The 27,565-nt window shown below is 41.3% G+C and overlaps 2 protein-coding genes across 2 annotated transcripts in view; one reads left to right on the top strand and one right to left on the bottom strand.

The window, feature by feature from the left end:
- LOC311147763 (ceramide synthase 5-like) overlaps nucleotides 1–26,868 on the bottom strand; it is a 36,331-nt gene extending 9,463 nt beyond the window's left edge. Inside the window, exons 1-6 of the mRNA XM_084184536.1 lie at nucleotides 26,504–26,868; nucleotides 12,667–12,769; nucleotides 12,125–12,255; nucleotides 11,976–12,033; nucleotides 11,458–11,508; nucleotides 11,211–11,303 (exon numbers count right to left, since the gene is read on the bottom strand). Of these exons, the coding sequence (XP_084040662.1) occupies nucleotides 11,211–11,303; nucleotides 11,458–11,508; nucleotides 11,976–12,033; nucleotides 12,125–12,255; nucleotides 12,667–12,769; nucleotides 26,504–26,676 (609 nt within the window). The 5' untranslated portion in view covers nucleotides 26,677–26,868. The remainder of the gene's footprint in view (nucleotides 1–11,210; nucleotides 11,304–11,457; nucleotides 11,509–11,975; nucleotides 12,034–12,124; nucleotides 12,256–12,666; nucleotides 12,770–26,503) is intronic.
- Nucleotides 18,750–23,194, top strand: LOC311147290 (uncharacterized protein; the record flags this gene model as incomplete). Its single annotated transcript, XM_084183977.1, has 5 exons — nucleotides 18,750–19,050; nucleotides 19,365–19,468; nucleotides 19,623–19,701; nucleotides 19,794–19,984; nucleotides 23,186–23,194. The coding sequence occupies 5 exons, from the start codon at nucleotides 18,750–18,752 to the stop codon at nucleotides 23,192–23,194; spliced, it is 684 nt and encodes a 227-aa protein (XP_084040103.1).
- Nucleotides 26,869–27,565: the final 697 nt, after the last annotated feature.

Raw genomic sequence — 27,565 nt, 5'->3', positions numbered from 1 at the left:
ATCCCAACCCATAGCTACAGTACAAACGGATTGTCATAGCTAGCCACAATGCATGATGAACCAGTATGAATCTGCAGGTAGCTAAAGCTAACCAACTAGGTTCAATGTTTGCTAGCTAGCTAACGTTAGGCAATAACTAGCAATGCAAAATGGATTTCTGAGATATGAATAATATTACTACACAGATTATACACGTAACGATAGCTAGCGAGCCAGCCAGCAAACTAACATTCGCTACCTAGCTAACAGTACACTTCAATTTGAAATTACTTACAAAATTAGAAACATATAATATCTAAATATGTAGCTAGGCTCTTACCCGTATACAGTGGGGGAAAAAAGTATTTAGTCAGCCACCAATTGTGCAAGTTCTCCCACTTAAAAAGATGAGAGAGGCCTGTAATTTCCATCATAGGTACACGTCAACTATGACAGACAAAATGAGAAAAAAATTCCAGAAAATCACATTGTAGGATTTTTAATGAATTTATTTGCAAATTATGGTGGAAAATAAGTATTTGGTCAATAACAAAATTCTCAATACTTTGTTATATACCCTTTGTTGGCAATGACACAGGTCAAACGTTTTCTGTAAGTCTTCACAAGGTTTTCACACACTGTTGCTGGTATTTTGGCCCATTCCTCCATGCAGATCTCCTCTAGAGCAGTGATGTTTTGGGGCTGTCGCTGGGCAATACGGACTTTCAACTCCCTCCAAAGATTTTCTATGGGGTTGAGATCTGGAGACTGGCTAGGCCACTCCAGGACCTAGAAATGCTTCTTACGAAGCCACTCCTTCGTTGCCCGGGCGGTGTGTTTGGGATCATTGTCATGCTGAAAGACCCAGCCACGTTTCATCTTCAATGCCCTTGCTGATGGAAGGAGGTTTTCACTCAAAATCTCACGATACATGGCCCCATTCATTCTTTCCTTTACACGGATCAGTCGTCCTGGTCCCTTTGCAGAAAAACAGCCCCAAAGCATGATGTTTCCACCCCCATGCTTCACAGTAGGTATGGTGTTCTTTGGATGCAACTCAGCATTCTTTGTCCTCCAAACACGACGAGTTGAGTTTTTACCAAAAAGTTCTATTTTGGTTTCATCTGACCATATGACATTCTCCCAATCCTCTTCTGGATCATCCAAATGCACTCTAGCAAACATCAGACGGGCCTGGACATGTACTGGCTTAAGCAGGGGGACACGTCTTGCACTGCAGGATTTGAGTCCCTGGCGGCGTAGTGTGTTACTGATGGTAGGCTTTGTTACTTTGGTCCCAGCTCTCTGCAGGTCATTCACTAGGTCCCCCCGTGTGGTTCTGGGATTTTTGCTCACCGTTCTTGTGATCATTTTGACCCCACGGGGTGAGATCTTGCGTGGAGCCCCAGATCGAGGGAGATTATCAGTGGTCTTGTATGTCTTCCATTTCCTAATAATTGCTCCCACAGTTGATTTCTTCAAACCAAGCTGCTTACCTATTGCAGATTCATTCTTCCCAGCCTGGTGCAGGTCTACAATTTTGTTTCTGGTGTCCTTTGACAGCTCTTTGGTCTTGGCCATAGTGGAGTTTGGAGTGTGACTGTTTGAGGTTGTGGACAGGTGTCTTTTATACTGATAACAAGTTCAAACAGGTGCCATTAATACAGGTAACGAGTGGAGGACAGAGGAGCCTCTTAAAGAAGAAGTTACAGGTCTGTGAGAGCCAGAAATCTTGCTTGTTTGTAGGTGACCAAATACTTATTTTCCACCATAATTTGCAAATAAATTCATTAAAAATCCTACAATGTGATTTTCTGGATTTTTTTCTCTCAATTTGTCTTTCATAGTTGACGTGTACCTATGATGAAAATTACAGGCCTCTCTCATCTTTTTAAGTGGGAGAACTTGCACAATTGGTGGCTGACTAAATACTTTTTTTCCCCACTGTACATGGATGAACGCTTCACGGCAGCGTGTCTTTTCCGTTTGGTTTGTAGCTAGCTACAGCTTGTTTGGCCCGTTGTTGTGTCAAGTCACTCCGGTTCACACTGACCGTGTGCAGAAAGTAATCCATCACAACTTTTTCCCACTGATCTTTATCGATAGTGCCTGCTAAATTCTGGGCAGCAATGTTGTCAAGAGCAGTAGCAACACTTTTGCAGTTGTTCATGGCTAACATTATGTCTTTCAAAAAAGCTGCGGTAGCAAAGATTATCTACACATACTGAGCAGCTCATGTTATAGACAGAAGCGTGCTACATGGCAGACGAATTTGAACTCATCTCTCGGCATGTCCAGCCCATCTATTATCTCAGCCAATCATGGCTAACGGGAAGGTTCTGGTCTTTTTCCGTGGATAAACCAACTAGACTTATAATTTAACATTTTTACAAATGGCATACAAGTTAGTTATTAAGGCACATGAAAGTCCATGTTCCAGAAGGCATTTCTGCCAAAAAAACACATTTTGATTTAAAAAAAAGTAAAAAATAAAATGCCTCTCCTGTGAAGTAGGGATGTGCGTCATACGCCTAGCTTCTTGAAATGGGTCACCTATGCCATCCGATTCAGAGTGCAGTTTAACGGTAGAACAGACTGTTCACCTTTTCCATTTGTTATTTTTTTGTCTACTGTACATCTAAATAGCCTACTGTAATTTAAAATGTCTCAAGTAAACAATATTTCATAAACATAAGCCATTTTCATAACCATTGCAGAATAAATTCCTCACCACCTTTTTTGGCCATGATAGGTCCTTATTCCCGAAGAAGCTTTAGCCTACAACAAATTACCATGCACATCTCTAATTTTATTTGGTCTATAGATAGGCTATTATTTAAAGTATTTATCTCTATACATCCGAAAGGGAGCGCGGTTTATAATATAGCCTACAGTAGAATTTAACAGATGAACAGACAGTTGCTCTTTTGCATTGAAGTGTGTAGGCTACTTTAAGTAGGTCTACTGTAGTCCCCAAAATGTTTTTAGACATACTAAACAATGTTTCTGAATTCGCAGGCAGTGCAGCATATTTCATTATTGAATTCAAACAATCTGTTTCCAGGTCCACAACAATTTGCTATTCTTTTTTCTTACAGAAACTGTCAGATAATGTCACTGTAAAAGTTTCAACATTCTGACAACACCTCCAGAGACATTTGATCAATTTCGCCATTGCTATTTTCTTTAGAAATGGCCTTTGCCTAATTCCAATACTTCCAAATACAGCATATAAGGCTGTTATTGTCACCATAAAAGGTGAATGATGGGCAACGTTTATACACAATGTTTATAAATGAGGACTCAGATGATGATAATTTGAAACGTAACTTGTTGAAAGTTATAATCTTGAATAGGGCAAAGCGAACAAATTAGAAACAACATCCTCTTCGGTATCACCTGCTTCACCTGCAGCCGCTGCACACTATCCTACAACAAAAGCTACAGTGCCTTCAGAAAGTATTCACACCCCTTGACTTTTTCCACATTTTGTTGTGTTACAACAATCTACACAAAAGTGGAAGAAAAATAAAACACTAATATATCTTGATTAGATAAGTATTCAACCCCCTGAGTCAATACATGCTAGAATCACCTTTAGCAGCGATTACAGCTGTGTGTCTTTCCTGGGTAAGTCTCTAAGAGCTTTCCACACACCTGGATTGTGCAACATTTGCCCATGATTATTTTCAAAATTCTTCAACCTCCATCAAATTGGTTGTTGATCATTGCTAAATAACCATTTTCAGGTCTTGCCATAGATTTTCAAGCTAAATTTTAACTCGGCCATTCGGGAACATTCACAGTCTTCTTTGTAAGCAACTGCAGTGTACATTTGGCCTTGTGTTTTAGGTTATTGTCCTTCTGAAAGGGGAATTCATCTCCATGTGACTGGTGGAAAGCAGACTGAACCAGGTTTTCTTCTAGGATTTGGCCTGTGCTTAGCTCCATTCCGTTTCTTTTTTATACTGAAAAACTCCCCAGTCCTTAATGATTACAAGCATACCTATAACATGATGCAGCCACCATTATGCTTGAAAATATGGAGAGTGGTACTCGGTAATGTGTTGTATTGGATTTGCCCCAAACATAACACTTTGTATTCAGGACAAAAAGTTTACTTTGCCACATTTGTTGCAGTATTACTTAAGTGCCTTGTTGCAAACAGGATGCATGTTTTGGAATATTTATATTCTGTACAGGCTTCCTTCTTTTTACTCTGTCAATTAGGTTAGTATTGTGGAGTAACTACAATGTTGTTGATCCATCCTCAATTTTTCAGATCACAGCCATTAAACTCTGTAACCGTTTTAAAGTTACCATTGGCCTCATGGTGAAACCCCTAAGCGATTTCCTCCCTCTCCGGCAACTGAGTTAGGAAGGACGCCTGTATCTTTTTAGTGACTGGGTGTATTGATACACCATCCAAAGTGTAATTAATAACTTCACCATGCTCAAAGAGATATTCAATGTCTGTTTAAAACTTTTATAATCTATAAATACCCATCTTTGCGAGGCATTGGAAAACCTTCCTGGGGCCTGTTGCACAAAAGTAGAATTAAGACATCCGGGATAAATGACTCAGCTGAGCTCAATGAAGCCAAAACATGTGCGTCCAGGCTTAATTGGTTGCACAAAGACCAAGCCAGGATGAGCAGACACGGATTCATTAAGCCAGGTGAAACCAATCCTGGATAGGTGCGCGCTCACGGCTCACTCAAATAGACCCCGCCACAGATCACAGATTAACTGATTTACCATGGCAACTAGAGCCGCGTACTTTTCCCCGTCGGAAGCACAAATCCTCATGGAGGCATACGAGGAGGTAAAATATATAATTAAGAAGAAAGGCAACACCGCCACAGTGATAAAGCAAAGAGAAAAAGCGTGGCAAAGTATTGCAGACCGCCTGAATGCGTAAGTAGTGCACAATTACACACTCACCGCTCCGCTGAAACATCACAATTACAATTCAAATATTTAATTCACATCTCCAAAAATGCAGTTGTACTGTAATTATGAAACGGTTAAATTTTTAATTGAAATGCACTGCAGATATGAGTGAAATTGTGTAAAGTAACTCCATCACACTGTATAAAGCTATGATAAATTTTTTGATATTTTTACTGAAAACAAGACAAAAATACCAAGTAATTTTTTGCAGTGTGACTCCATTAAATGTGTGTGTGTGTGTGTGTGTGTGTAGATTAAACATGAACGGGCCAAAACGGACATGGCAGCAGGTCAAAATCAAATACAAGAACATTCTGCAGAATGGTATGGTCCCTGACTAATATTTAACAAAGCACAAGCATATATTGTACCCAGAAGGTGCCTGCTCACACATTGTCTGTACTGTTTTAGCAGTGAAAAAGAATACCCACAGACAAGGCACGGGTGGTGGGTCACCAAAGGCTGACCTTACCCCAGCAGAGGACATGGCCTTGGAGCTAAATAAAGGCAGGCCCGTCTTAGAGGGGATCCCTGGGGGGAAAGAGACGAGCATAGGTTCCTCCCAAGATGCCACCCGCTTCATTCAAGGTATGTCCTTCCATCTCTACATGGGATACAACCACATTCATATTGAATCAATTTGGACTGTCTGACTTTGGTTTACCTATTGCCTTGCAGTGTCTGGCAGCACTGTGTTCCTGTTAGAGCCACCAGCACAAGCACCAGACGATGCTGATCCAGTGAGTACTCCATCAAAGGCATACTGTAGGCCTGGCATGTCTTGTCTACTAGCTTCAATATGAATCCGATTAAATGTGATAGGGTGAAGGCCCCAGTGCAGCAGCAACAGCACATGATGGAGACGATGATGAGGAGGAGACCATCTCTCTGGATTCCAGAAGGCATGAGGTATCATGTTAAGACTGTGAAAGTACTATTTACTCTACAATGGTGAGGAGTCCTCATCAAAATCAAAAAATCTAATTTCTTTTACAGGACCCAGATGCTATACAGTGGGAAAACCAGCCTGGCAACATAGTGCGTATTAATAAAAGGACACCACATCCTGCCAAATTCCAGCTGCGCTAATTGTATTGTGTTCACAGAGCTCACAAGCTATCAGAAAGTTGTATGGCAACCACCTCCGGCGCCAAATAGAACTGGCAGACATAGACATTCAGTACAAGAAGAAAAAGATGGAAAATCTTGCACTGGAGTCCGAAATAAAAAAGAGGACAATTAGGAAACTGGACCTTGAAATAAAAAAACTTGAGAGGGAGGTGAGATATGCCTTCAATGTACACTGTATGCTAACTGTAACACAAATGTATTAATCATTATTTTTCTTTCCTCCCCCAGCTCCAAGAAGATGACACAGCTCAAAATAAAAATTAGGTATATTCTCGTAAAGTCAAGTGAGCCATGACATATGAGCTCTTATTGTGAGCACACAGGACGGTGGCATCTTTCTAAGGTTTTTTTTATTTTCCCAGCAATCAGTACAACCAAGTCATCGTTATAAGGCATCGCCCTCTTTTGCCCACCCCCCCAGCACCAGGTGTGGCCACTAGCCTATATGAAGGCCCAAAATTGTGTGTTCCTTTCTGCTCTGACAATGGCATGCCCATTCGTGCGAGATGTGGTGGATGAAGAAGCACTTGTGCTGAGGAGAGCCTTCAGGCGAGAAAGGGTCTTCAGGGACCGGTTGGACCCACTGGCCTTCCCTGATGACCATCTATATGAAAGATACAGGTTTTCTGCAGATGGCATCAGGTATCTATGCAGACTACTGGGTCCCAGGATTAAGCACCGCACTGCACGGAGCCATGCACTGAGTGTGGAGCAAATGGTTTGTGTGGCCTTGCGCTTTTTTGCTAGTGGAGCCTTCCTGTACTCAGTGGGAGATGCAGAACAGCTGAACAAGGCCACAATTTGCCACACAATAAGGAGTGTGTGTCTGGCTATCAAAGCATTAGCAGATGTCTTCATCTCCTTCCCTGGCCACAGAAGACTCTGTGACATCAAAGAGGAGTTCTATAGGATTGCAGGTAAGAGGATCTACAAATTACAGGACAACTGTTAACACATAGTAGGATACTCATTACTTTGTGTGACAGGTTTCCCCAATGTCATTGGTGCAGTGGACTGCACACACATAAGGATAAAAGCCCCCTCAGGTGCCCATGAGGCCGATTTTGTGAATAGGAAATCCTTTCACAGCATTAATGTTCAGGTGAACATAACTTTTTGATATTGTCCATTGACGAACACTCTGCATTGCCAGTGATGTGCATTGATTGGTGTAATATTCCTCATCTTATGATTTCAGATGGTCTGCAATGCTGACTGTGTGATCAGCAATGTTGTGGCAAAATGGCCTGGCTCAGTCCATGACTCCAGAATCTTTCGGGCCTCTGAAATCTATCAGTGCCTATCACAAGGTAAGCCACACAACCCCTATTTATAACCATCATGGCTGTGTCAAGAATATCACTGTGTTTATGAGGTAGTAATGATGAGATTTTGTGTTGACAGGTGAATTCTCTGGTGTGTTGCTGGGAGACAGGGGGTATGGCTGCCAGCCTTTTCTCCTGACACCTTTCACAGACCCCCAGGAAGCACAGCAGGCCTACAACCATGCCCATGCCAGGACCAGGGCCAGAGTTGAAATGACCTTTGGCCTCCTGAAGGCACGCTTTCACTGCCTTCACAAATTAAGGGTCAGCCCTGTTAGGGCATGTGATATTACTGTGGCTTGTGCTGTCCTCCACAATGTGGCCTGCCTGAGGAAGGAGAGGGCCCCCAGAGTGCCACCAGCCATGGACTGGGACAATCCGGCAATCTTCCCTGATGACGACAGTGGTCGGCTGCTGAGGGACCAATATGTGTTGAATTATTTTAGTTAGTATGTGTGCTTTCAATTTTGGTTAAATATGTCCTGCGGTGGCAGAGGAATTTGGGTTTTTTTGGGTTCGTTTTTTTAAGAATTTGGCCTCTTATGATGTTTGTGCGGTATACTGTGTGTAATACAAGGCTGCAGGGAGGCTACTGCATCCATTCATTTGTCTGTTCAGTTGATGTGTATGGATTTGTCCTGCATTTATTTTAGTGTGCAGACATGCAGGGTGTGTTATATACAGACCTTTGAATGTGTATGTATCATTTTGTATAATATGCTTGGATTCTGTGCTTTCCATCTTGTAGAGTCACTGTGACTTCAGTTTCGAAAGGAGCTGATGGTTTACCTGCTTTGTTTTGTCCTTATTCAATAAAGGAACATAATGTTACACATTGTGTTTTTATATTCATATGGAATGTGTATTTGTTTATATGACAGAGTACTAGGGCCACACTGAAGAAAAAGGATAAAGTCATAAATTTATGAGGCTGGTTCTTTCTGCAGAAAAGCTACATATTGTTTTTACAGTTTTGATACTTATGACAATGTGATACTTAATATTCTGGCACATCAGCATGTCTTTGTTTATGAAACCATACTGAAGTACAATTTCACGAAATGCCCCACATCTGTCATTTTAACAACTGTCCTCCTTTAAAACAACTGGTTACAATATTATGACTTGTGTTTTTTTCCCCTCTGTGGCCCTAATATTCTATCATTTTATATATAGCCTTATAGTCTATGGGAAACTGTAAATTATCTAATGATAGCAACATCATCTAAAAATCATTTTTTATCCAAAATCATTGAAATTAATGATCACAAACGTTTAAATAATGACAGTGGGTCTAGTTATATGTGATAACAATGTATAGTGAGCAGTGAAATAACTATTGGTTTCCATTTGTGGTGACTGCTGACTGACAGTAGGGATGAGATTAAATAGATCCTGGAATTTAGCCTGGTCTGGAGCAGGCTAGCTCCACAGAATAAATCTCCATGGTAATTTATACCATAACATATCCTCCTGCCCCCTATCCATCTTTAGTGCAACCGGATTACGGATCAATTGAGCCAGGATCACCAAGATATCCTGGCTTAATCCCTTATCCTAGTTTTGTGCAACAGGCCCCTGGTCTTTGTGGTTGAATCTGTGTTTGAAATTCACTGCTCGACTGAGGGACCTTACAGAGTGGGGCAGTGGAGGCTGCTGAGGGGAGGACGGCTCATTATAATGTCTGGAACGGAGTAAATGGAATGGCATCAACCACATGGAAACCATGTATTTGATACCATTCCACCAATTCCGCTCCAGCAATTACCACCAACCTCCTGTGGTGTGGGGTACAGAGATGAGGTAGTCCTTCAGAAATTATATGTTAAACACTATTATTGCACACAGAGTGAGTCCATGAAACGTATTATGTAACTTGTTAAGCAAATGTTTACTCCTGAACTTATTTAGGCTTTCCATAACAAAGGGGTTGAATATTTATTGACCCAAGACATTTCAGCTTTTCATTATTAATTAATTTGTAAACATTTCAAAAAACATAATTCCACTTTGACATTATGGGGTATTGTGTGTAGGCCAGTGACAAAAACCTGCAATTTAATCCATTTAAAATTCAGGCTGTAACACAACAAAATGAATAATATAATGAGAATATCATTGAAAATATGAAATAGAAATTAAAACCCTAGAAGGCCCTCACGGTTCCCCACTGTGTGAAAATACATTATATTATGTCTACTCTCAGTAGGATTGCATACTCTGGCCTAGTGCTTTATACATAAACTATTGTCCTAAACTATTCCCTACATAGAAACTCACTGTGTCTAACCTGTTCAAAGTTTACAGTCTCACAGGCCTTCTATAACAAAACAATCATTATCTTGCTAACCTAGCGTGAAACTGAAGTGTGTCTTAAAATGAAGTAGCAACAGTCTTCGAACAGGACAAACTGGTGCCAATTCTGGCCAGACTTTCCGGAAAATCAAGTGGATTTAAATGGCTTGCATACCAGCTACAATAGAGATCAATTAGGATGGAGCAAAGCCACTGCTATGCGCACAAGACTGGAGTGGTGGTAGGATTAAGCTTACTACAAACTCTACGCAGACACAAGATTCAAAGTGTTGCAATGTTGTTTTTCGTCACAAAAGGGCATTCAACATATTTTTTTTATTACCCGAATATGTAGACACGCCGTATCATTCCTTCCGCAGCCGTGGGGGCTTGGTTCCTTGATCTGATCTATAGGCTATTCATTCAAGTAGCCTATTTTGCATTGATAACCAAATATAATCTCAGTGACTGTTGAAACACTAAACCAAACAACAAGAATCCACTCAAAAAGGTATTGTGTTTAGAAGTAATATTTGGTGATTCCAGGCTATTGTGAAATTGTAGAACCTGCTGTAGCCAACTAGCTAGCCAGGTACTTTTTTTCTCTGTGACCAAAACATTTTTACATTTACGTCATTTAGCAGACGCTCTTATCCAGAGCGACTTACATTTACATTTATTTTTTTTGTCATTTAGCAGACGCTCTTATCCAGAGCGACTTACAGTTAAGTGAGTGCATACATTATTTTTTATACCCCTGTGGGAATCGAACCCACAACCCTGGCGTTGCAAACGCCATGCTCTACCAACTGAGCTACATCCCTGCCGGCCATTCCCTCCCCTACCCTGGACGACGCTGGGCCAATTGTGCGCCGCCCCATGTGTCTCCCGGTCGCGGCCGGCTATGACAGAGCCTGGATTCGAACCAGGATCTCTAGTGGCACAGCTAGCGCTGCGATGCAGTGCCTTAGACCACTGCGCCACTCGGGAGGACATGACGTTCTATTTTTAGCTGATATGGGAATGAATACACAAGCAGCATATCAAACTGGAATAATGTTTTAGATTACACCGGCAAGCATAAGAATATTTGCAAGGGCATATTTTTTTATTGATAAATCTGATCATTTCACATGGAGATGTGTGAAGCTAGAAAGGCTAGCTTGCTATGTTTTTAGCCAGGCTGCCAGCTAGCTACTACTAGCAACGGAAGGTGACTCTTTCTTGCTTTCACAAAATGAAGAGACAAAAATAGAAAACTTTGCTATCGCCCACTTGTGAATGGGAGTGGGACCGGCGAGGATATGTTACCAAAAGGTGCTCCGCTATTCCAAAAATCCCACTTCAACCATGTTTACACACGCACATAGATCAACGGAGTGAACTTGTAGTAACATTTAGTGTTTTTTGTGAGAGGGGAGCACAATAGCTGAAGATTCTACGTGTGCCCTCCACTCAGAGTCCATCTACCCCAGTCCACCCAGTACCCCACCCCCCCCCTCCCTCCAACCCAGTCACCTGACTCACCTTCCTTTTGATGTCTGTGAACTGGGATAACATGAGGGACCAGTAGAAGGCCAGCTCAGCTACATAGTAGTTGTACTGGCCAGGACTCAGCGTCTGTGGGAGGAAAGGAAGAATCATAACATGGTATCCTTAGAAAAAGCAGAAGATATTGACAATAACCCCTATGGTTAGGAATGTAATCTTCATCTGTTGACAAATTACAGGAATTGATCCTGGTATTTAGGTACTTTGTAGGTAGATCCTTTACCTGAAATGGGTAGTTGTACCAGCATTGCCGTGTGTCCCAAGTCCAAGGAGACTAGAGGAAGACATGCACAGGTCAAAGATTATCAAAGATGATAACACAATGCTTGTCAACTTTATTAAATTGGACTTCCTCTGAAATGAAAACAATCTGCATTATCTGATCTATATTTTATTTCCTGCAAAAACCTCCATTTTAGAAGGGCTCCTTTCATTTAGATTTTACTGAGTTACAGTTCATATAAGGATATCAGTCATTTCAAAGAAATTCATTAGGCCCTAATCTATGGATTTCACATGACTGGGCAGGGGTGCAGCCATGGGTGGGCATAGGCCCACCCACTGGGGAGCCAGGCCCAGCCAATCAGATTGATGCTTTTCCCCACAAAAAGGCTTTATTAGACATAAAAAAAAATTCAGCTCATGAAACATGGGACCAACACCTTACATGTTGCGTTTATATTTTTGTTCAGTGTATATACAGAAAAGTTATTCAGTGTAGTATAAGTCCATTTAACTCACCACCCACAGATAGCGAATCGCATAGATAAATATACCGGTATAAAACGTCAACCTCCACCTATGATGAAAAGGAAAGAGTAAACATGAAAAACCGCAACAGAACAGAAAGGCTCTAGTGCATCTAGATGGATCAAGACTTCAGAACCTACATGCTCTCGCAGAACTTTGTGAGTGTACTGGGCTTGTCCTGGCTCCTCCGGAGTCGGAACCATCTCTGGACTTTCCTAACATCCCAATCCATCTGCTTAGACAGCCCCTCAATCTGCCACGAGTCAGGACTCTGAAGAAGAGGATGGCACAGGAGAGACAGAGTCACTGTTTTAGCTGGAGTAGCCTACAGGACTGTTTCTACAATCAACAACGCTACACTGTTGCCCTGCTAAACAAGTTAACAGAAAAATTGGCTACAGCAGAAACGGACTCACCATGGCTAACTGGCTTTGGACAGTAATCAACATCTGATCGCACTTTCCCCTGACTAGCGAGTAAAAATCTGGTTCGCTAGCGTGGAATAGGCCTACAGTATATTTGATATTTGTAACTTCCACTAATTCATTTACAGAATTTCCAGTGCATTTACATGTGGGGTGATTTGCTTTTACATCATGGGTGATTACATAAGAAACATTTCAAGTCACAATGCTGCATTTGTCCACCCAGCAGTAGCACATCAGAACCATGCTTTATGTACCGTTGTGGATGTAAACACCCTCTCCAGGACAGCGTTGGCCTGGGCTCGCCGGCTCACTCCAGCCTGAATCTGAAGTATGTGGGCACAGGGTTTGGCTACTAACCTAAACACACACACAGTGACAGAGAGAGAGGGAAGAGAGAGAGAGAGAGAGAGGTGAGAGATATTACAAATGGATCTGTAGTTAGTGGACACAGGGCTGGCTCTACAATACCTACAGTACTTCTAAGCAGAAATATCAGCAGACCATGGGTTTCACAAGGGGCCTATTCTACAAACAGACAGAGCTTTCACAGTTTGCCCACAGCTTTACTGTGTGTGCAGTGTGTGTGAGTGACAGAGAGATAAACATAGAGTGAGAAAGGAGGGAAACAGCCAGTTAAAGAGAGAAAATGGTGAGGAATGTAGCACTAACTCTAAACAGAGGAGGCCGATGATCTGTCATGTGAAAGTGTGGTGGGTTGGGAGGAGAAAGCTCCTTGCTGAGAGTGAGACCGACACTAACGTCTATCACATGACCTTCCTGTCCTTAGTGTCCCGGCTCTATGACCCAATCAAGCAACATTCACTACCTTCCTATGCAGATAATTCAAAATGGCCTATTTGGATTAGCAGACCACAGAAATAGAATGAAGTCCATATTATGGCAAGAACAGCTCAAATAAGCAGAGAAACAACAGTCCATCATTACTTTAAGACATGAAGGTAAGTCAATCCGGAAAATTTCAAGAACTTTGAACGTTTCTTCAAGTGCAGTCACAAAAACCATCAAGCGCTATGATGAAACTGGCTCTCATGAGGACCGCCACAGGAAAGGAAGACCCAGAGTTACCTCTGCTGCAGAGGACAAGTTCATTAGAGTTAACTGCACCTGAGATTGCAGCGCAAATTAATGTTTCACAGAGTTCAAGTAACAGACACATCTCAACATCAACTGTTCAGAGGAGACTGTGTGAATCAGGCCTTCATGGTCGAATTGCTGCAAAGAAACCACTACTAAAGGACACCAATAAGAATAAGAGACTTCTTGCTTGGGCCAAGAAACACGAGCAATGGACATTAGACCGGTGGAAATCTGTCCTTTTGGTCTGATGAGTCCAAATTTGAGATTTCTGGTTCCAACCGCCGTGTCTTTGTGAGACGCAGAGTAGGTGAACGGATGATCTCCGCATGTGTGGTACCCACCATGAAGCATGGAGGAAGAGGTGTGATGGTGAGGGGGTGCTTTGCTGGTGACACTGTCCGTGATTTATTTAGAATTCAAGGCACACTTAACCAGCATGTCTACCACAGAATTCTGCAGTGATACGCCATCCCATCTGGTTTTCGCTTAGTGGGACTATCATTTGTTTTTCAACAGGACAATGACCCAAAACACCTCCAGGCTGTGTAAGGGCTATTTGACCAAGAAGGAGAATGATGGAGGGCTGCATCAGATGACCTGGCCTCCACAATCACCCGACCTCAACCCAATTGAGATGGTTTGGGATGAGTTGGACTGCAGAGTGAAGGAAAAGCAGCCAACAAGTACTCAGCATATGTGGGAACTCCTTCAAGATATACTAAAGTATATCATCAATCTTTTTTTCTTTCCTTTTCAGCCTCATCTGCACTGATCTGGAAACATATGGAAAGTCAGTAGAAAGCAGAAGATTATTGACTAGCCTATTCATTTTCACCAGTTCTGTTCTTTCACATCAAAACAGTCAAAGGTGAGGACAAGGACACATAGAGAGGAAGATACATTTTAGACTATAGCAATGCACATAATACAATAGCCATGTCACCTGCAGCAGTCACTCTGCGGTGATCTTTGTCCCTCTGCAAAGATAAGCAGCAGTGATTTAGTGGCACTTGTGTTAGTGGTGCATAAATGTGTGACAGATGAACGCTGAACAAATATGCCTCAAGACCTGGTTACTAAGTGACTGTGTGGCATTTAATAGAACACAGGTCAATGAAGCCAGAAGGGTTAGGGCTTCTCTCACGCCAGTGGCACAACAGACTCAGTTTCCCTTCAGGTCATACAAGACACCTATGATGCATATCCTTTGTATACTATTTGTATAATAGACTATTCGTTGGCCTATACACATACGGTAGTAGCTGACTAAACTCAACAATTTACGATGGAGTTGAGCGGCGACTGGTGTGGGCGGACTGGAGCTCCGACATCACATAAAATTACGTTTTTATCAACAACTACGTATTTCAGCACCCAAAGTATAGCACGCAATTACAGGACAATGCGGAAATCCGTAGGTCTTTATAAAAACGTCATTTTATGTGAGGTCGGAGCTCCAGTCCGCCCACACTAGTCGCCGCTCAACTCCATCGTAAATCGTGGAGTTGAGTTTAGTCGGCGCAACACATAGTAGCCTACTATCAATATTTTCCACAATAGTGTTTCTGTCAATAGTCTTATGGAAGTTCATTCCTGTGACATTGCTTGCCATTGCCTTGCACGCTGAAGAAGGGTTCATACCTGAAATGTTTGTGCGGCAATAAAAATGTCAATTTACGTTTATTTACCGGAGTGGTGTCTTTTTTTCTGTTCTTTGGATTATATACATGAGGATCCAGCACCCGATTTAAGTTTATATAAAGGTGGAGTCGAGCGCTTTGTTAATTTTTTCAGCCCATTCCTACCACCAATTTTGTTATTATGTCGATATTATCTCGAAATGCCTAAATACTAAGTCAAAATCTTGAGATACTTGAGTCACCATTTTTTTAATACTAACTCAACATTTTTAGATAGTAGACCATACTCATAGGATATGTTTCTTCATTTGTAACATTGTGTGGGGATTTGAGGTGGCATCACAGGAGTGTTTTCCTGGGGCCCAGAGTTTTTCCTGATCCAGTAGGCTAATGGCAGCTCGCCCCACGTTTGCCGGCGGCCCTGTTGTGGACATATGAACTAAAAAAAAATAGTTCCCTTGTTATGTCGAGATCACAATTTTTTTTTATCTCATGATCACTACATAACAAAAGTTGTTTTGTCGAGATCACGAGATAATCAAAAGTACCATGCACAATCCATTCATTCATTTGTTCAGATGCACGATAACCACTTCATCAAGGACCCCTGTGGCTGCATTGATTGCAATGCTGGGCATTTAAGACCTGAACGATGCCTGACAGGTAACACTGTCTCCCGGGCTGCGTGCCGTCCCCAAGACCACAGCCAATCACATGCAAGGACAATGCAGATAAATTGGCAAGTCTTGTGAGCTAGCTAGTTAGCAAGCTAGTTTGTTATCTATGCTGGTTGTTAGCTTGCATAACTGCTATGTGTATAATTATAAGGGACACGTCATGTTTTGTGGATAATATTTACCTTTACAGTGGGTGAGCTCCATTCCTGAAAGGCTGATCAGATTCAATTTCAGCCTCAGAGGCTGATAAGTCGGGATGCTGCCTTGTAGACCGTTTCATGGGTAAGGCTCCTTTGCAGGCAGATTAGCTGTCAAAGTGCTTTATAGGCATATGCATATCTGATCGAGGGAGTGAGTTATATTCCTGTCAGGCTGATCAGATTCAATAGCAGCCTCAGAGCCTCTTAAATCAGGATGCTGTCTTGTAGGCTGTTTCATATGTAAGGCTCCTTGCAGACAGCCTACAAGGCAGCATCCTGACTTATCAGCCTCTGAGGCTGCTATTGAATCTGATCAGACTGCCAGGAATAGAGTGCACCCAGTCTTGGTGTGTTTATTATCTATGCATAGACACTTTACAAATTACCTCGACTAACATGTACCCCCACACATTGACTCGGTACCGGTACCCCCTGTATATAGCCTCGCTATTGTTATGTAATTTTCTTGTGTTACTTTTTGATTTGATTTGATTTTAAAAAAACTTGATTTAGTAAATATTTTCTTAACTCTATTTCTTGAACTGCATTGTTGGTTAAGGGCTTGTAAGTAAGCATTTCACGGTAAGGTCTGCTGCACCTGTTGTATTCGGCGCATGTGACAAATAAAATTTGATTTGATCATATATACAGGGTTCGTACAGACAGTGGCAAGTCAAATTCAAGGACTTAAGTACTTTTTCAAGGACCATCAATTTGTAATAGTTCCTATTATGCAATTGTATCTAGTCGCCAACAGTATATCGCCACAACCTCATGAAGAACAAAACGTACTACTCATCACTACCTTACAAGTTCTAATACGCGTTTCACTACTTATTTACTACTACATACAGTGAGGGAAAAAAGTATTTGATCCCCTGCTGATTTTGTACGTTTGCCCACTGACAAAGACATGATCAGTCTATCATTTTAATGGTAGGTTTATTTGAACAGTGAGAGACAGAATAACAACAACAAAATCCAGGAAAACGCATGTCAAAAATGTTATAAATTGATTTGCATTTTAATGAGGGAAATAAGTATTTGACCCCCTCTTAATCAGAAAGATTTCTGGCTCCCAGGTGTCTTTTTATACAGGTAACAAACTGAGATTAGGAGCACACTCTTAAAGGGAGTGCTCCTAATCTCAGCTTGTTACCTGTATAAAAGACACCTGTCCACAGAAGTAATCAATCAATCAGATTCCAAACTCTCCACCATGGCCAAGACCAAAGAGCTCTCCAAGGATGTCAGGGACAAGATTGTAGACCTACACAAGGCTGGAATGGGCTACAAGACCATCGCCAAGCAGCTTGGTGAGAAAGTGACAACAGTTGTTGCTAGGGGTGTAACGATCCATCTACTACATCGATGTATCGATTTATATTCCTATGATCCAACTACATCGATCTGTGCTCGGCGAGTTGGCCTTTTGGACAACATATATCGATCTAACATCGTTTTAAAATGTAATAAATCGATTGTATCGATACTAGGAAATAACCCATTGGATTTAAGCACGTCAGACTTTATATGGATGTTTTTTCTTAGCACTTTTAATGATAAAGGCTTTAAACTCGATTCAGTCTGCCTATCCGTGACGTCATCGCGCCAACAGCAGCGCAAAGGCGCAAAGACAACCAAACATAGCATGGCGGACTACAGAGGAGAAGCCGACGAGCGAGAAATTATCAAGCCACCATTGCGGTCCAGTGTGTGGAAACACTTTGGCTTTTGCAAAGACGGAGATGTTCTAAATAAGTCGCTCGCTGTTTGTAGGATATGTAAAGGTCAAGTAAAGTACAACGGCAACACGACAAATCTCTCCAACCACCTACTAAGGCGCCATGGGATTTCACACAACACCGACCGTCCAGGCACCTCTTGCAGCGTTCCCGCTGCTACAGCAGCGAAAGGTAAAGTCAACTCTGCAGAAGCCTCAGGTCTCGCCTGCATGTTTAGTCAGAGACTAGGCCAAAACTCAGCTCGGGCGAAAAACATCACGGCAACAATTGCCAAGTTTATCTGCAAAGACATGCGACCCTACAGTGTGGTTGAAAATCCGGGATTCCGTGAAATGATTCAAACATTGGAGCCAAGGTACACAATACCAAGCCGACCACACTTCTCAGAAAAGGTTATTCCTGCATTGTACGAAAGTACTAAGAATGATGTGAAGCTGTCGCTTTCTCAAGCTGAACGAGTAGCGATAACGACAGATGGCTGGACGTCATGCTCAAATCAAGGGTGTGTGACAATTACCTCTCATCACATTGATCCGGAGTGGAAAATGAAGACCTTTGTTCTGCTAACCAGAGTTTTAAATTAAGCCCATACTGGTAAAAATATTGGCACGTTACTGCGTGAAGCCTGCATGGAGTGGAAAATCTACGACAAGAATCCTGCCATCGTCACAGATAACGCCAGGAATATGATTGTGGCCGGTGCAGAAGCCCAGTTCAGTCCACACATTACCTGCTTCGCACATACACTCAACCTTGCCTCGCAGAAGGGTTTGGGGGTGGACCGTGCTTCCAGGTTGTTGGGGAAAGTGCGAAAAATTGTTGGATATTTTCACCGCAGCCCGATTGCATGTCACGCCCTACAGGAAAAACAAACTCTGATGGATTTACCAAAACATAAACTGATCCAAGACATAATCACCAGATGGAACAGTTCATTCAAAATGCTTGAACGTTTTTTGGAACAACAGCCAGCTATAATGGCAACTCTGATGTCCAAGTCTCTACGAAAGGGGGTCACAGATGTAGGCACGCTGAGTGAGAGTGATATTGCCAACATGGATGACATTGTTCAGTTGATGGGTCCTGTCAAAATGGCAACCACTGTGATGTGTGAAGAAGACCAGCCAACTCTCTCTGTAATTGCTCCTCTTCAAGCAAAACTGCTGAAACACCTACAGCCATGCGAAGACGACTCAACCCTGGTTGCAAAGATTAAGAGGGTGATGGCCAGTGACCTCTCCACACGCTACAGAGGCACCCAAGATGCTCTCAACATAGGTAATTAATTTGGAGTCTTAATTAAAATCAACTTGGTTAATATTTTAGGTTATTAGACTGTATTAATTTGTAAAATGACACACCTTTGCGTTTTCAAGTTTGAATTTGAGTTGTTTTTTCATATGGAAAAGTAAACAAGATATCTGCAATACAATTCTTAGTTCATGGTGGCTTTACATCATCACTGTGCCACATTTCTTTTAAACATACTAAAGTTTAATCTTCTGATTATTTTGTGTATGAGGAGGTGGTCATCACTTGCAATTTCAGGTCAACTTAATTTAATAATGCAATATTCTTGTTCTTTAAAACAGCATCAGCGTTGGACCCGCGATTTAAAGAACTGCCCTACCTGGAAAAAGAGGACAGAGAACAGGTCTACACAAAACTGGTTTTTGAGGCAGAAGTGTCCCACCAGGTAAATCTTCTCTCCTCTTTCCTCTGCTCTTTTCTCTTCTCCCCTTTCATTTGTCCTCTCTCAAATCTCATCTGTTCTTTATCTTCCTCTAAATTTATGTGTGCAGTATTACAGAGCAGAAATTTGAACAGTTCACACATTCTTACATCAATAGATGCAAGCAATGGGAAATCAGGAGGAAGACGAGGGAAGCTCAAGCACAAAGCTGTCAGGATTCAATGAAGAGACCACAGGTGTGTTTCATGTGATACCAATAAAAGATTGTTGTTGTTTTGTATTAATGAGAAACATGACTATATTTTGAAATATATTTCTTATATTGTAGCTCCAAATGAGTCACCTCCTTGTAAGAAGAAAGCCTTAGATGCGCTGTTTGGCGATTCCTTCACCCAAAGAGAAAGAAAATCCACAAGCGAGACAGCCAGAGCAGAGGTGTTAAAGTACCGAGCAAAAGATGCGTTGCCTTTGACTGAAAATGCCATGATGTGGTGGAGATCTCAGGAGAAAGAGCTACCTGTACTTTCCACCCTTGCTAAACGGTACCTGTGCATTCCAGGCACCAGTGTGCCAGCAGAACGAGTTTTTAGTACTGCTGGCGACATAGCGAACGCACAGAGAAGTGTTCTGCAGCCAGATCATGTTGATCAGTTGATATTTTTGAAAAAAAATCTGTAGTCATTGAAGAGTAGCCTAGTAGGTTACACTTGATCTTTTGTTGAATATTGTTTGTTTATTAAAATGAGAGTAGTAGCAGGTTCATCCACTGCTCATTCAACCTGAATAAATGTTGGTTGCACTTTATTTTGATATTAATACTGTATTTGTATTGTAATGTTGAAAAACAAAAGCAGAAGTAGCAGGTAAACCTACTCTTTATTCAACCTGAAGAGATGTTGGTTGCACTTTATTTTTGATATTAATATTGTAATATTTTTATGTTGAAAAACAAAAGCAGAAGTAGCAGGTCAACCTACTGTTAATTCAACCTGAAGAGATGTTGGTTGCACTTTATTTTTGATATTAATATTGTAATATTTTTATGTTGAAAAACAAAAGCAGAAGTAGCAGGTCAACCTACTGTTAATTCAACCTGAAGAGATGTTGGTTGCACTTTATTTTTGATATTAATACTGTATTTGTATTGTAATGTTGAAAAACAAAAGCAGAAGTAGCAGGTAAACCTACTCTTTATTCAACCTGAAGAGATGTTGGTTGCACTTTATTTTTGATATTAATATTGTAATATTTTTATGTTGAAAAACAAAAGCAGAAGTAGCAGGTCAACCTACTGTTAATTCAACCTGAAGAGATGTTGGTTGCACTTTATTTTTGATATTAATATTGTAATATTTTTATGTTGAAAAACAAAAGCAGAAGTAGCAGGTAAACCTACTGTTGAAATGTTGGTTGCACTTACTGTACTTTTATTGAAAATGTATTGAATATTGAAAATGAGATCAGACAATTTTAACTTCCTGTTAATTCAACCTAAAGTGTTGTTTGCACTTTATTCAAATAAAATGTGAATGCATTTGCCATTCATTGTTGTTTACTTGTTTATTTATATTCATAATTAATTGATACCTGATTCCATTACAAGAAACAGGAATCTAGGAAACTTCACCTGCACTGTCCAGTATCCAGGTATTTATTTCAGTCACACTGATTGAATTTTTGGCTAAAAGGTTACTGAATCGATTTCAAGTCACTGAATCGTTTCGGATCGTATCGTTCTAAATGAACCAATATCGTCCTTGAATCGTATCGACAACCACGAATTGTGATACAAATCGAATCGTTGTTAAAACGAATCGTTACACCCCTAGTTGTTGCGATTATTCGCAAATGGAAGAAACACAAAATAACTGTAAATCTCCCTCGGCCTGGGGCTCCATGCAAGATCTCACCTCGTGGAGTTGCAATGATCATGAGAACGGTGAGGAATCAGCCCAGAACTACACGGGAGGATCTTGTCAATGATCTCAAGGCAGCTGGGACCATAGTCACCAAGAAAACAATTGGTAATGCACTACGTCGGGACTGAAATCCTGCAGCGCCCGCAAGGTCCCCCTTCTCAAGAAAGCACATATACAGGGCTGTCTGAAGTTTGCCAATGAACATCTGAATGATTCAGAGGAGAACTGGGTGAAAGTGTTGTGGTCAGATGAGACCAAAATCGAGCTCTTTGGCATCAACTCAACTCGCCATGTTTGGAGGAGGAGGAATGCTGCCTATGACCCCAAGAACACCATCCCCACCGTCAAACATGGAGGTGGAAACATTATGCTTTGGGGGTGTTTTTCTGCTAAGGGGAAAGGACAACTTCACCGCAACAAAGGGACGATGGACGGGGCCATGTACCGTCAAATCTTGGGTGAGAACCTCCTTCCCTCAGCCAGGGCATTGAAAATGGGTCGTGGATGGGTATTCCAGCATGACAATGACCCAAAACACACGGCCAAGAATAAGCACATTAAGGTCCTGGAGTGGCCTAGCCAGTCTCCAGACCTTAATCCCATAGAAAAGCTGTGGAGGGAGCTGAAGGTTCGAGTTGCCAAACGTCAGCCTCAAAACTTTAATGACTTGGAGAAGATCTGCAAAGAGGAGTGGGACAAAATTCCTCCTGAGATGTGTGCAAACCTGGTTGCCAACTACAAGAAACGTCTGACCTCTGTGATTGCCAACAAGGGTTTTGCCACCAAGTACTAAGTCATGTTTTGCAGAGGGGTCAAATACTTATTTCCCTCATTAAAATGCAAATCAATTTATAACATTTTTGACATGCGTTTTTCTGGATTTATTTGTTGTTAATCTGTCTCTCACTGTTCAAATAAACCTACCATTAAAATTATAGACTGATCATGTCTTTGTCAGTGGGCAAACGTACAAAATAAGCAGGGGATCAAATACTTTTCTCCCCTCACTGTATTTCCCTCATTAAAATGCAAATCAATTTATAACATTTTTGACATGCGTTTTTCTGGATTTTTTTGTTGTTATTCTGGATCTCACTGTTCAAATAAACCTAGCATTAAAATTATAGACTGATCATGTCTTTGTCAGTGGGCAAACGTACAAAATCAGCAGGGGATCAAATACTTTTCTCCCCTCACTGTATTTCCCTCATTAAAATGCAAATCAATTTATAACATTTTTGACATGCGTTTTTCTGGATTTTTTTGTTGTTATTCTGGATCTCACTGTTCAAATAAACCTAGCATTAAAATTATAGACTGATCATGTCTTTGTCAGTGGGCAAACGTACAAAATCAGCAGGGGATCAAATACTTTTTTCCCTCACTGTACATGAGTGGTAAGTCAGGACTAATGATGTTGACTGATTTCCTTATATGAACTGTAACTCAGTAAAATCTTTGAAATTGTTGCATGTTGCGTTTATATTTTTGTTCAGTGTACATAATATTAAATTGTCTTTATATTAAGATTTTCTTTATACTGTATTTTACAAAATGTTAGGTCCCACAGACTGTCCCAACACATAATGACACAAAAGTTAATTCTGACAGTGTAAAAGGCCCTTAGTTGACTCTAAAATATTGTATTCTATACCCCTTTAAAGAGAAACAAGTTAATTAATTTTAGGGGACCCACATGTGTCCCGGACCCCAAGTTTGGGAACCACTGTACTACTAACTTCTCCCTGCTTGCTTCAATGCTTCCCCTCTCTGTGTATCTCCTTTGCCTCCTTCATTGCAGCCTGACTAACCCCAGTCTGTCTCACTACTCTCTATAAAGAAGGTATTTTGTTATGAGAACTTATAGTAGCCCATCTTTTGATTATAGCTAGCTTCATTTCAGTCAACTGCTCCTGCTGAGGTCAGGCTCCATTCAACATTAGCTTCTAACTTAATCCTTCTAGCCAGCTAGTTATAGCGAGCTACCTGGCTAATAGCCAGAGCCCTTGAGCTACCTAGCTAGCTAGACATCTGACTGAAATATCAGCGACTATTTACCAGTTGTACACTCATTCTCAGAGTCATTGTTTGGGGGATGTCTATTGACACGACAGGAGTCAAGGGATGTTAAAATAATTCCCACTGTCAGCGGCATCTCTCTGCTACTTGCCACTCTAGGTCTGAGGTAGTTTGTTTCACCTCTCGGCCTATGTCGTGGGCGGAGTTTCCATTGGACAGAGTGGTGAATTAAAGCACTGCTAACAAGGCAAATCTGGGGGAACAGGCGAACATAACGAGCATACATGAATCATTCATGATTCCACTCGTTCGCAGAGGTATGCGTGATTAGAACTCAGATCAAGAAGCCTTCTGAGCGTTGATCAACGCTGGGAACGCAATAATAAGTGAGTAAACGCTATTTCACAAATATAAAGGTGTGTAAACGGCATTTAAGTGTGTTTACCCACCACTACATCCCTGGTTGGGTCTGGCAAAACCCATTCATAAACATCAATATCCTGCCAGGCAGGATTGAATCTACATTTGTCCGGCATTTTAACTATCGATGTGACATTTGGTGGTGCCTAATCAGTCAGTTCTGTACCTGCCTGGCTGAGTGAGTGGCAGTGTGGGTGGATGAGCAAGCTCGCGTGGCAACCAGAGTGCAAAACACGTGAGGAAATAAAACGCGGTAGTCTGCCTGGAAATTATTTGCAAGACCAATACATTTATCTAATATTTTTTATATTAACATATTTGATCATTTTCTGTTCTCCTTTTCAAGTACTAACTTGACAAAATGTCTGATTTAAGGTTTTCCAGTACTTGAATTTCAGAGTGCCAAATTCAAGTACTTTATGCACCTTGTACGAACCCTTATACATAATGCACTGACTTCTAATCTGCCTGCAATTACCTTTATGTATGAAACAACCTTCAAGGCAGAATCCTGACTTATCAGCCTCTGAGGCTGCTATTGAATCTGATCTGCCTGTCAGGAATGGAGCTCACCCACTCTGTAAATGTAAATTGTATCCATAAATTTTGATGTGTCCCTTACAATTATACACATATCAGTTATACAAGCTAACAGCCAGCATAGATAACAAGCTAGCTAGCTAACTAACAAGACTACCTAGCTAACTAGCTAGTTAGCTTGCTCACAGACTAGCCAAGCTAGCTGCATTGTTGCTTGCATGCGATTGGCTGTGGTCTTGGATGTGGCACAGAGCCTGGGAGACAGGGCTGCCTGTCAGGCATTGTTCAGGGCTTAAATGCCCCACGAGGTGCTTCGATTGCCCCAAGAGCTCTTAGCTCATGGTAAGGGACATTTAGCTTGCTAACATTCTAACTTATAAACTAATAATGAGCTCCAAACACAAATTATAGCATGATGTTAACATGAAATGTACCATCCCTTAGTGTAGCAATCAATACAAATATATGCGCTGATCCACCAGCCATACTGTCAATCTACCATCAATACATCACTCCTATTTACAGAGTTTATTTCGTGATAGCCACAAAACAACTTTTGTTATGTTTTGATCATGAGATAAATAAGTTGTGATCTCGACATAATATTGGAATTATTTGTTATTCATATGTCCTTTCTGGACTTCCGTATATCTCTCCAATCCAGAATCGGCTTCCTATTTCGCAACAAAGCCTCCTTCACTCGTGCTGCCAAACATGCCCTCGTAAAACTGACTAACCTAACGATCCTTGACTTCGGCGATGTAATTTACAAAATAGCCTCCAACACTCTACTCAGCAAATTGGATGTAGTCTATCACAGTGCCATCCGTTTTGTCACCAAAGCCCCATATACTACCCACCACGGTGACCTGTACGCTCTTGTTGGCTGGTCGTCACTACATATTCGTCGCCAAACCCACTGGCTCCAGGCCATCTATAAATCCTTATCTTAGCTCATTGGTCACCATAGCAACACCCACCCGTAGTATGCGCTCCAGCAGGTATATCTCACTGGTCATCCCTAAAGCCAACACCTCCTTTGTCCGCCATTTCTTCCAGTTCTCTGCTACCAATGACTGGAACGAACTGCAAAAATCTCTGAAGCAGGAGACTCTGATCTCCCTCACTAACTTTAAGCATCAGTCAGAGCACCTTACCGATCACTGCACCTGTACACAGCCCATCTGAAATTAGCCCACCCAACTACCTCATCCCCATATTGTTATTTATTTTGCTCATTTGCACCCCAGTATCTCTATTTGCACATCATCTCTTGCACATCTATCATTCCAGTGTTAATACTAATTGTAATTATTTTGTACTATAGCCTATTTATTGCCTTACTTCCATAACTTGCTACATTTGCACACACTGTATATATATTTTATGTTGTATTTTTGACTTTATGTTTTGTTTTACCCCATATGTAACTCTGTGTTGTTATTTTTATCGCACTGCTTTGCTTTATCTTGGCCAGGTCGCAGTTGTAAATGAAAACGTGTTCTCAACTGGCTTACCTGGTTAAATAAAGGTTAAATAAATAAAAAAATATGTGGAGAGATGTAAATAAATCGCCATAATGCTACAAATGAAGAAAGATATCCTATATGTATATTCTACTATGTCACAATGTCAAGTTAGTATCTTGAAATTTCGAGTTAGTATCTCGAAATCTTTAGATTGTATCAACATTATTTAAAAAATGTTTGGTGGCAGGAATGGGTTTCCTTAATAGTCTACATTGTATAGAGTATAGAGTAGCCTAAATGTTGGGACTTGGGAGCCTATCATCAGAAAACAATGCCTGCTTATTATCGGCCTATGATGGCCCAAGGGCAGTCACTAATTAGTTCCTTTGGGCTGAGCAGGTATGTGGATCTATGAATGCATGACGCATCACCCTAACAACTCACAGGAGTTGTGTGAACTTGGCCTACAGGTTTTGGATATGTGAAAAAATGTCATAATTCTTCTTGGCATCTGTCATACCTGTAAAGTATCATTCATGCTTAAGAACGAACGACACACACATATATATATATTAGTCTATTCGTCTCTCTTAGTTTTGCCTTGGTTAATACCGCTGTATATTTGATGATACGACAAATCAAACATTTTACTTTGTTACATACATACATACCTCTCAAATAACACCCTGACAGCCAGTACACCAAAAGCCAGCGGTAAGCAGGAGAGTAGGTGGCCAGCTCTGGGGTACTCCTCTCCTGGTGGTGGGTGCTCAAGTTCCGCCCAAGTAACATTCGGTGGAAGCCAGAAACTCTCACTCCAAAACCAAGCTGAGAGAGAATTCATTTTGAGGAGATGCCTGTCCGTTTCAAAACCAAAAAAAAAGCTTAGTTTTACGAGGGAAAATACACCTCTTTCAGGCACTACTTTTGAGGAGGCTTCTCATAAATGGAGAGTGGGCAGCTACACCTGGATAAATTGAGGAAATATGCTCAGAGCGCGGTCCCACCTCGTTTTCACCAGCACCATCAGCTCACTGGCATTTGTTTTGGAAACTCTCAATCCCAAGTGACTGCGTAGTGACAAGTACCCCTCGCAGCCGCACATGGAACGGGGCGGGGCGCCCATCACACGTTTTCATTTATTTACTTTTTCAATGCTAGTTAAGGATACTATAGTTATCACTTTTCACATTGCATTTAGGCCTATTAACTACAAAAATATAATACATGTTTTTAATTCTAGTGCTGCTCTGCACACACAAGGTTGTTAGCTAGCAACCCTGAAAATGTCAGTTGCATTTCGCACCGTACACTCTGACTGGTAGCACAATGTGTGTTTGTTTTTCATTATGATTAAACCATGCTGTTATGGCGAAATACAATTTGCTCTTAAAGGCTTTCCTATACAGATTAAATCGCTTACCTGCTCCACAGCAAGCTGCTCTAGCCACACTGATTGGTGAAGTAATGTAGTTTAATGTCGAGCTAAATGTATATTTCTTTGTATATTTCAGAGATTTAAAAAGGAACAGAAAGGAATGATATAAACCGTTACTTTTTTGGGTTCCAACCGGTTCAGAACTTTAGAACTGTAGAACGGAACGAAAAAAAAAATGGTTCTGATCAGAACGAAATGATTGGAAAATAATTTCTGTTCCAACCCCTGATTGTGGGGGTCCTCTGCTGCCCCTTCAGCGTTACCCTGATGATGAACAACCCTAATAAGTGGCCAG

The sequence above is a fragment of the Coregonus lavaretus genome (genome assembly GCF_964263955.1).
Source record: "Coregonus lavaretus genome assembly, chromosome: 20".
Classification (NCBI taxonomy): Eukaryota; Metazoa; Chordata; class Actinopteri; order Salmoniformes; family Salmonidae; genus Coregonus; species Coregonus lavaretus.
This window is presented reverse-complemented; position numbering and strand designations above follow the sequence as displayed.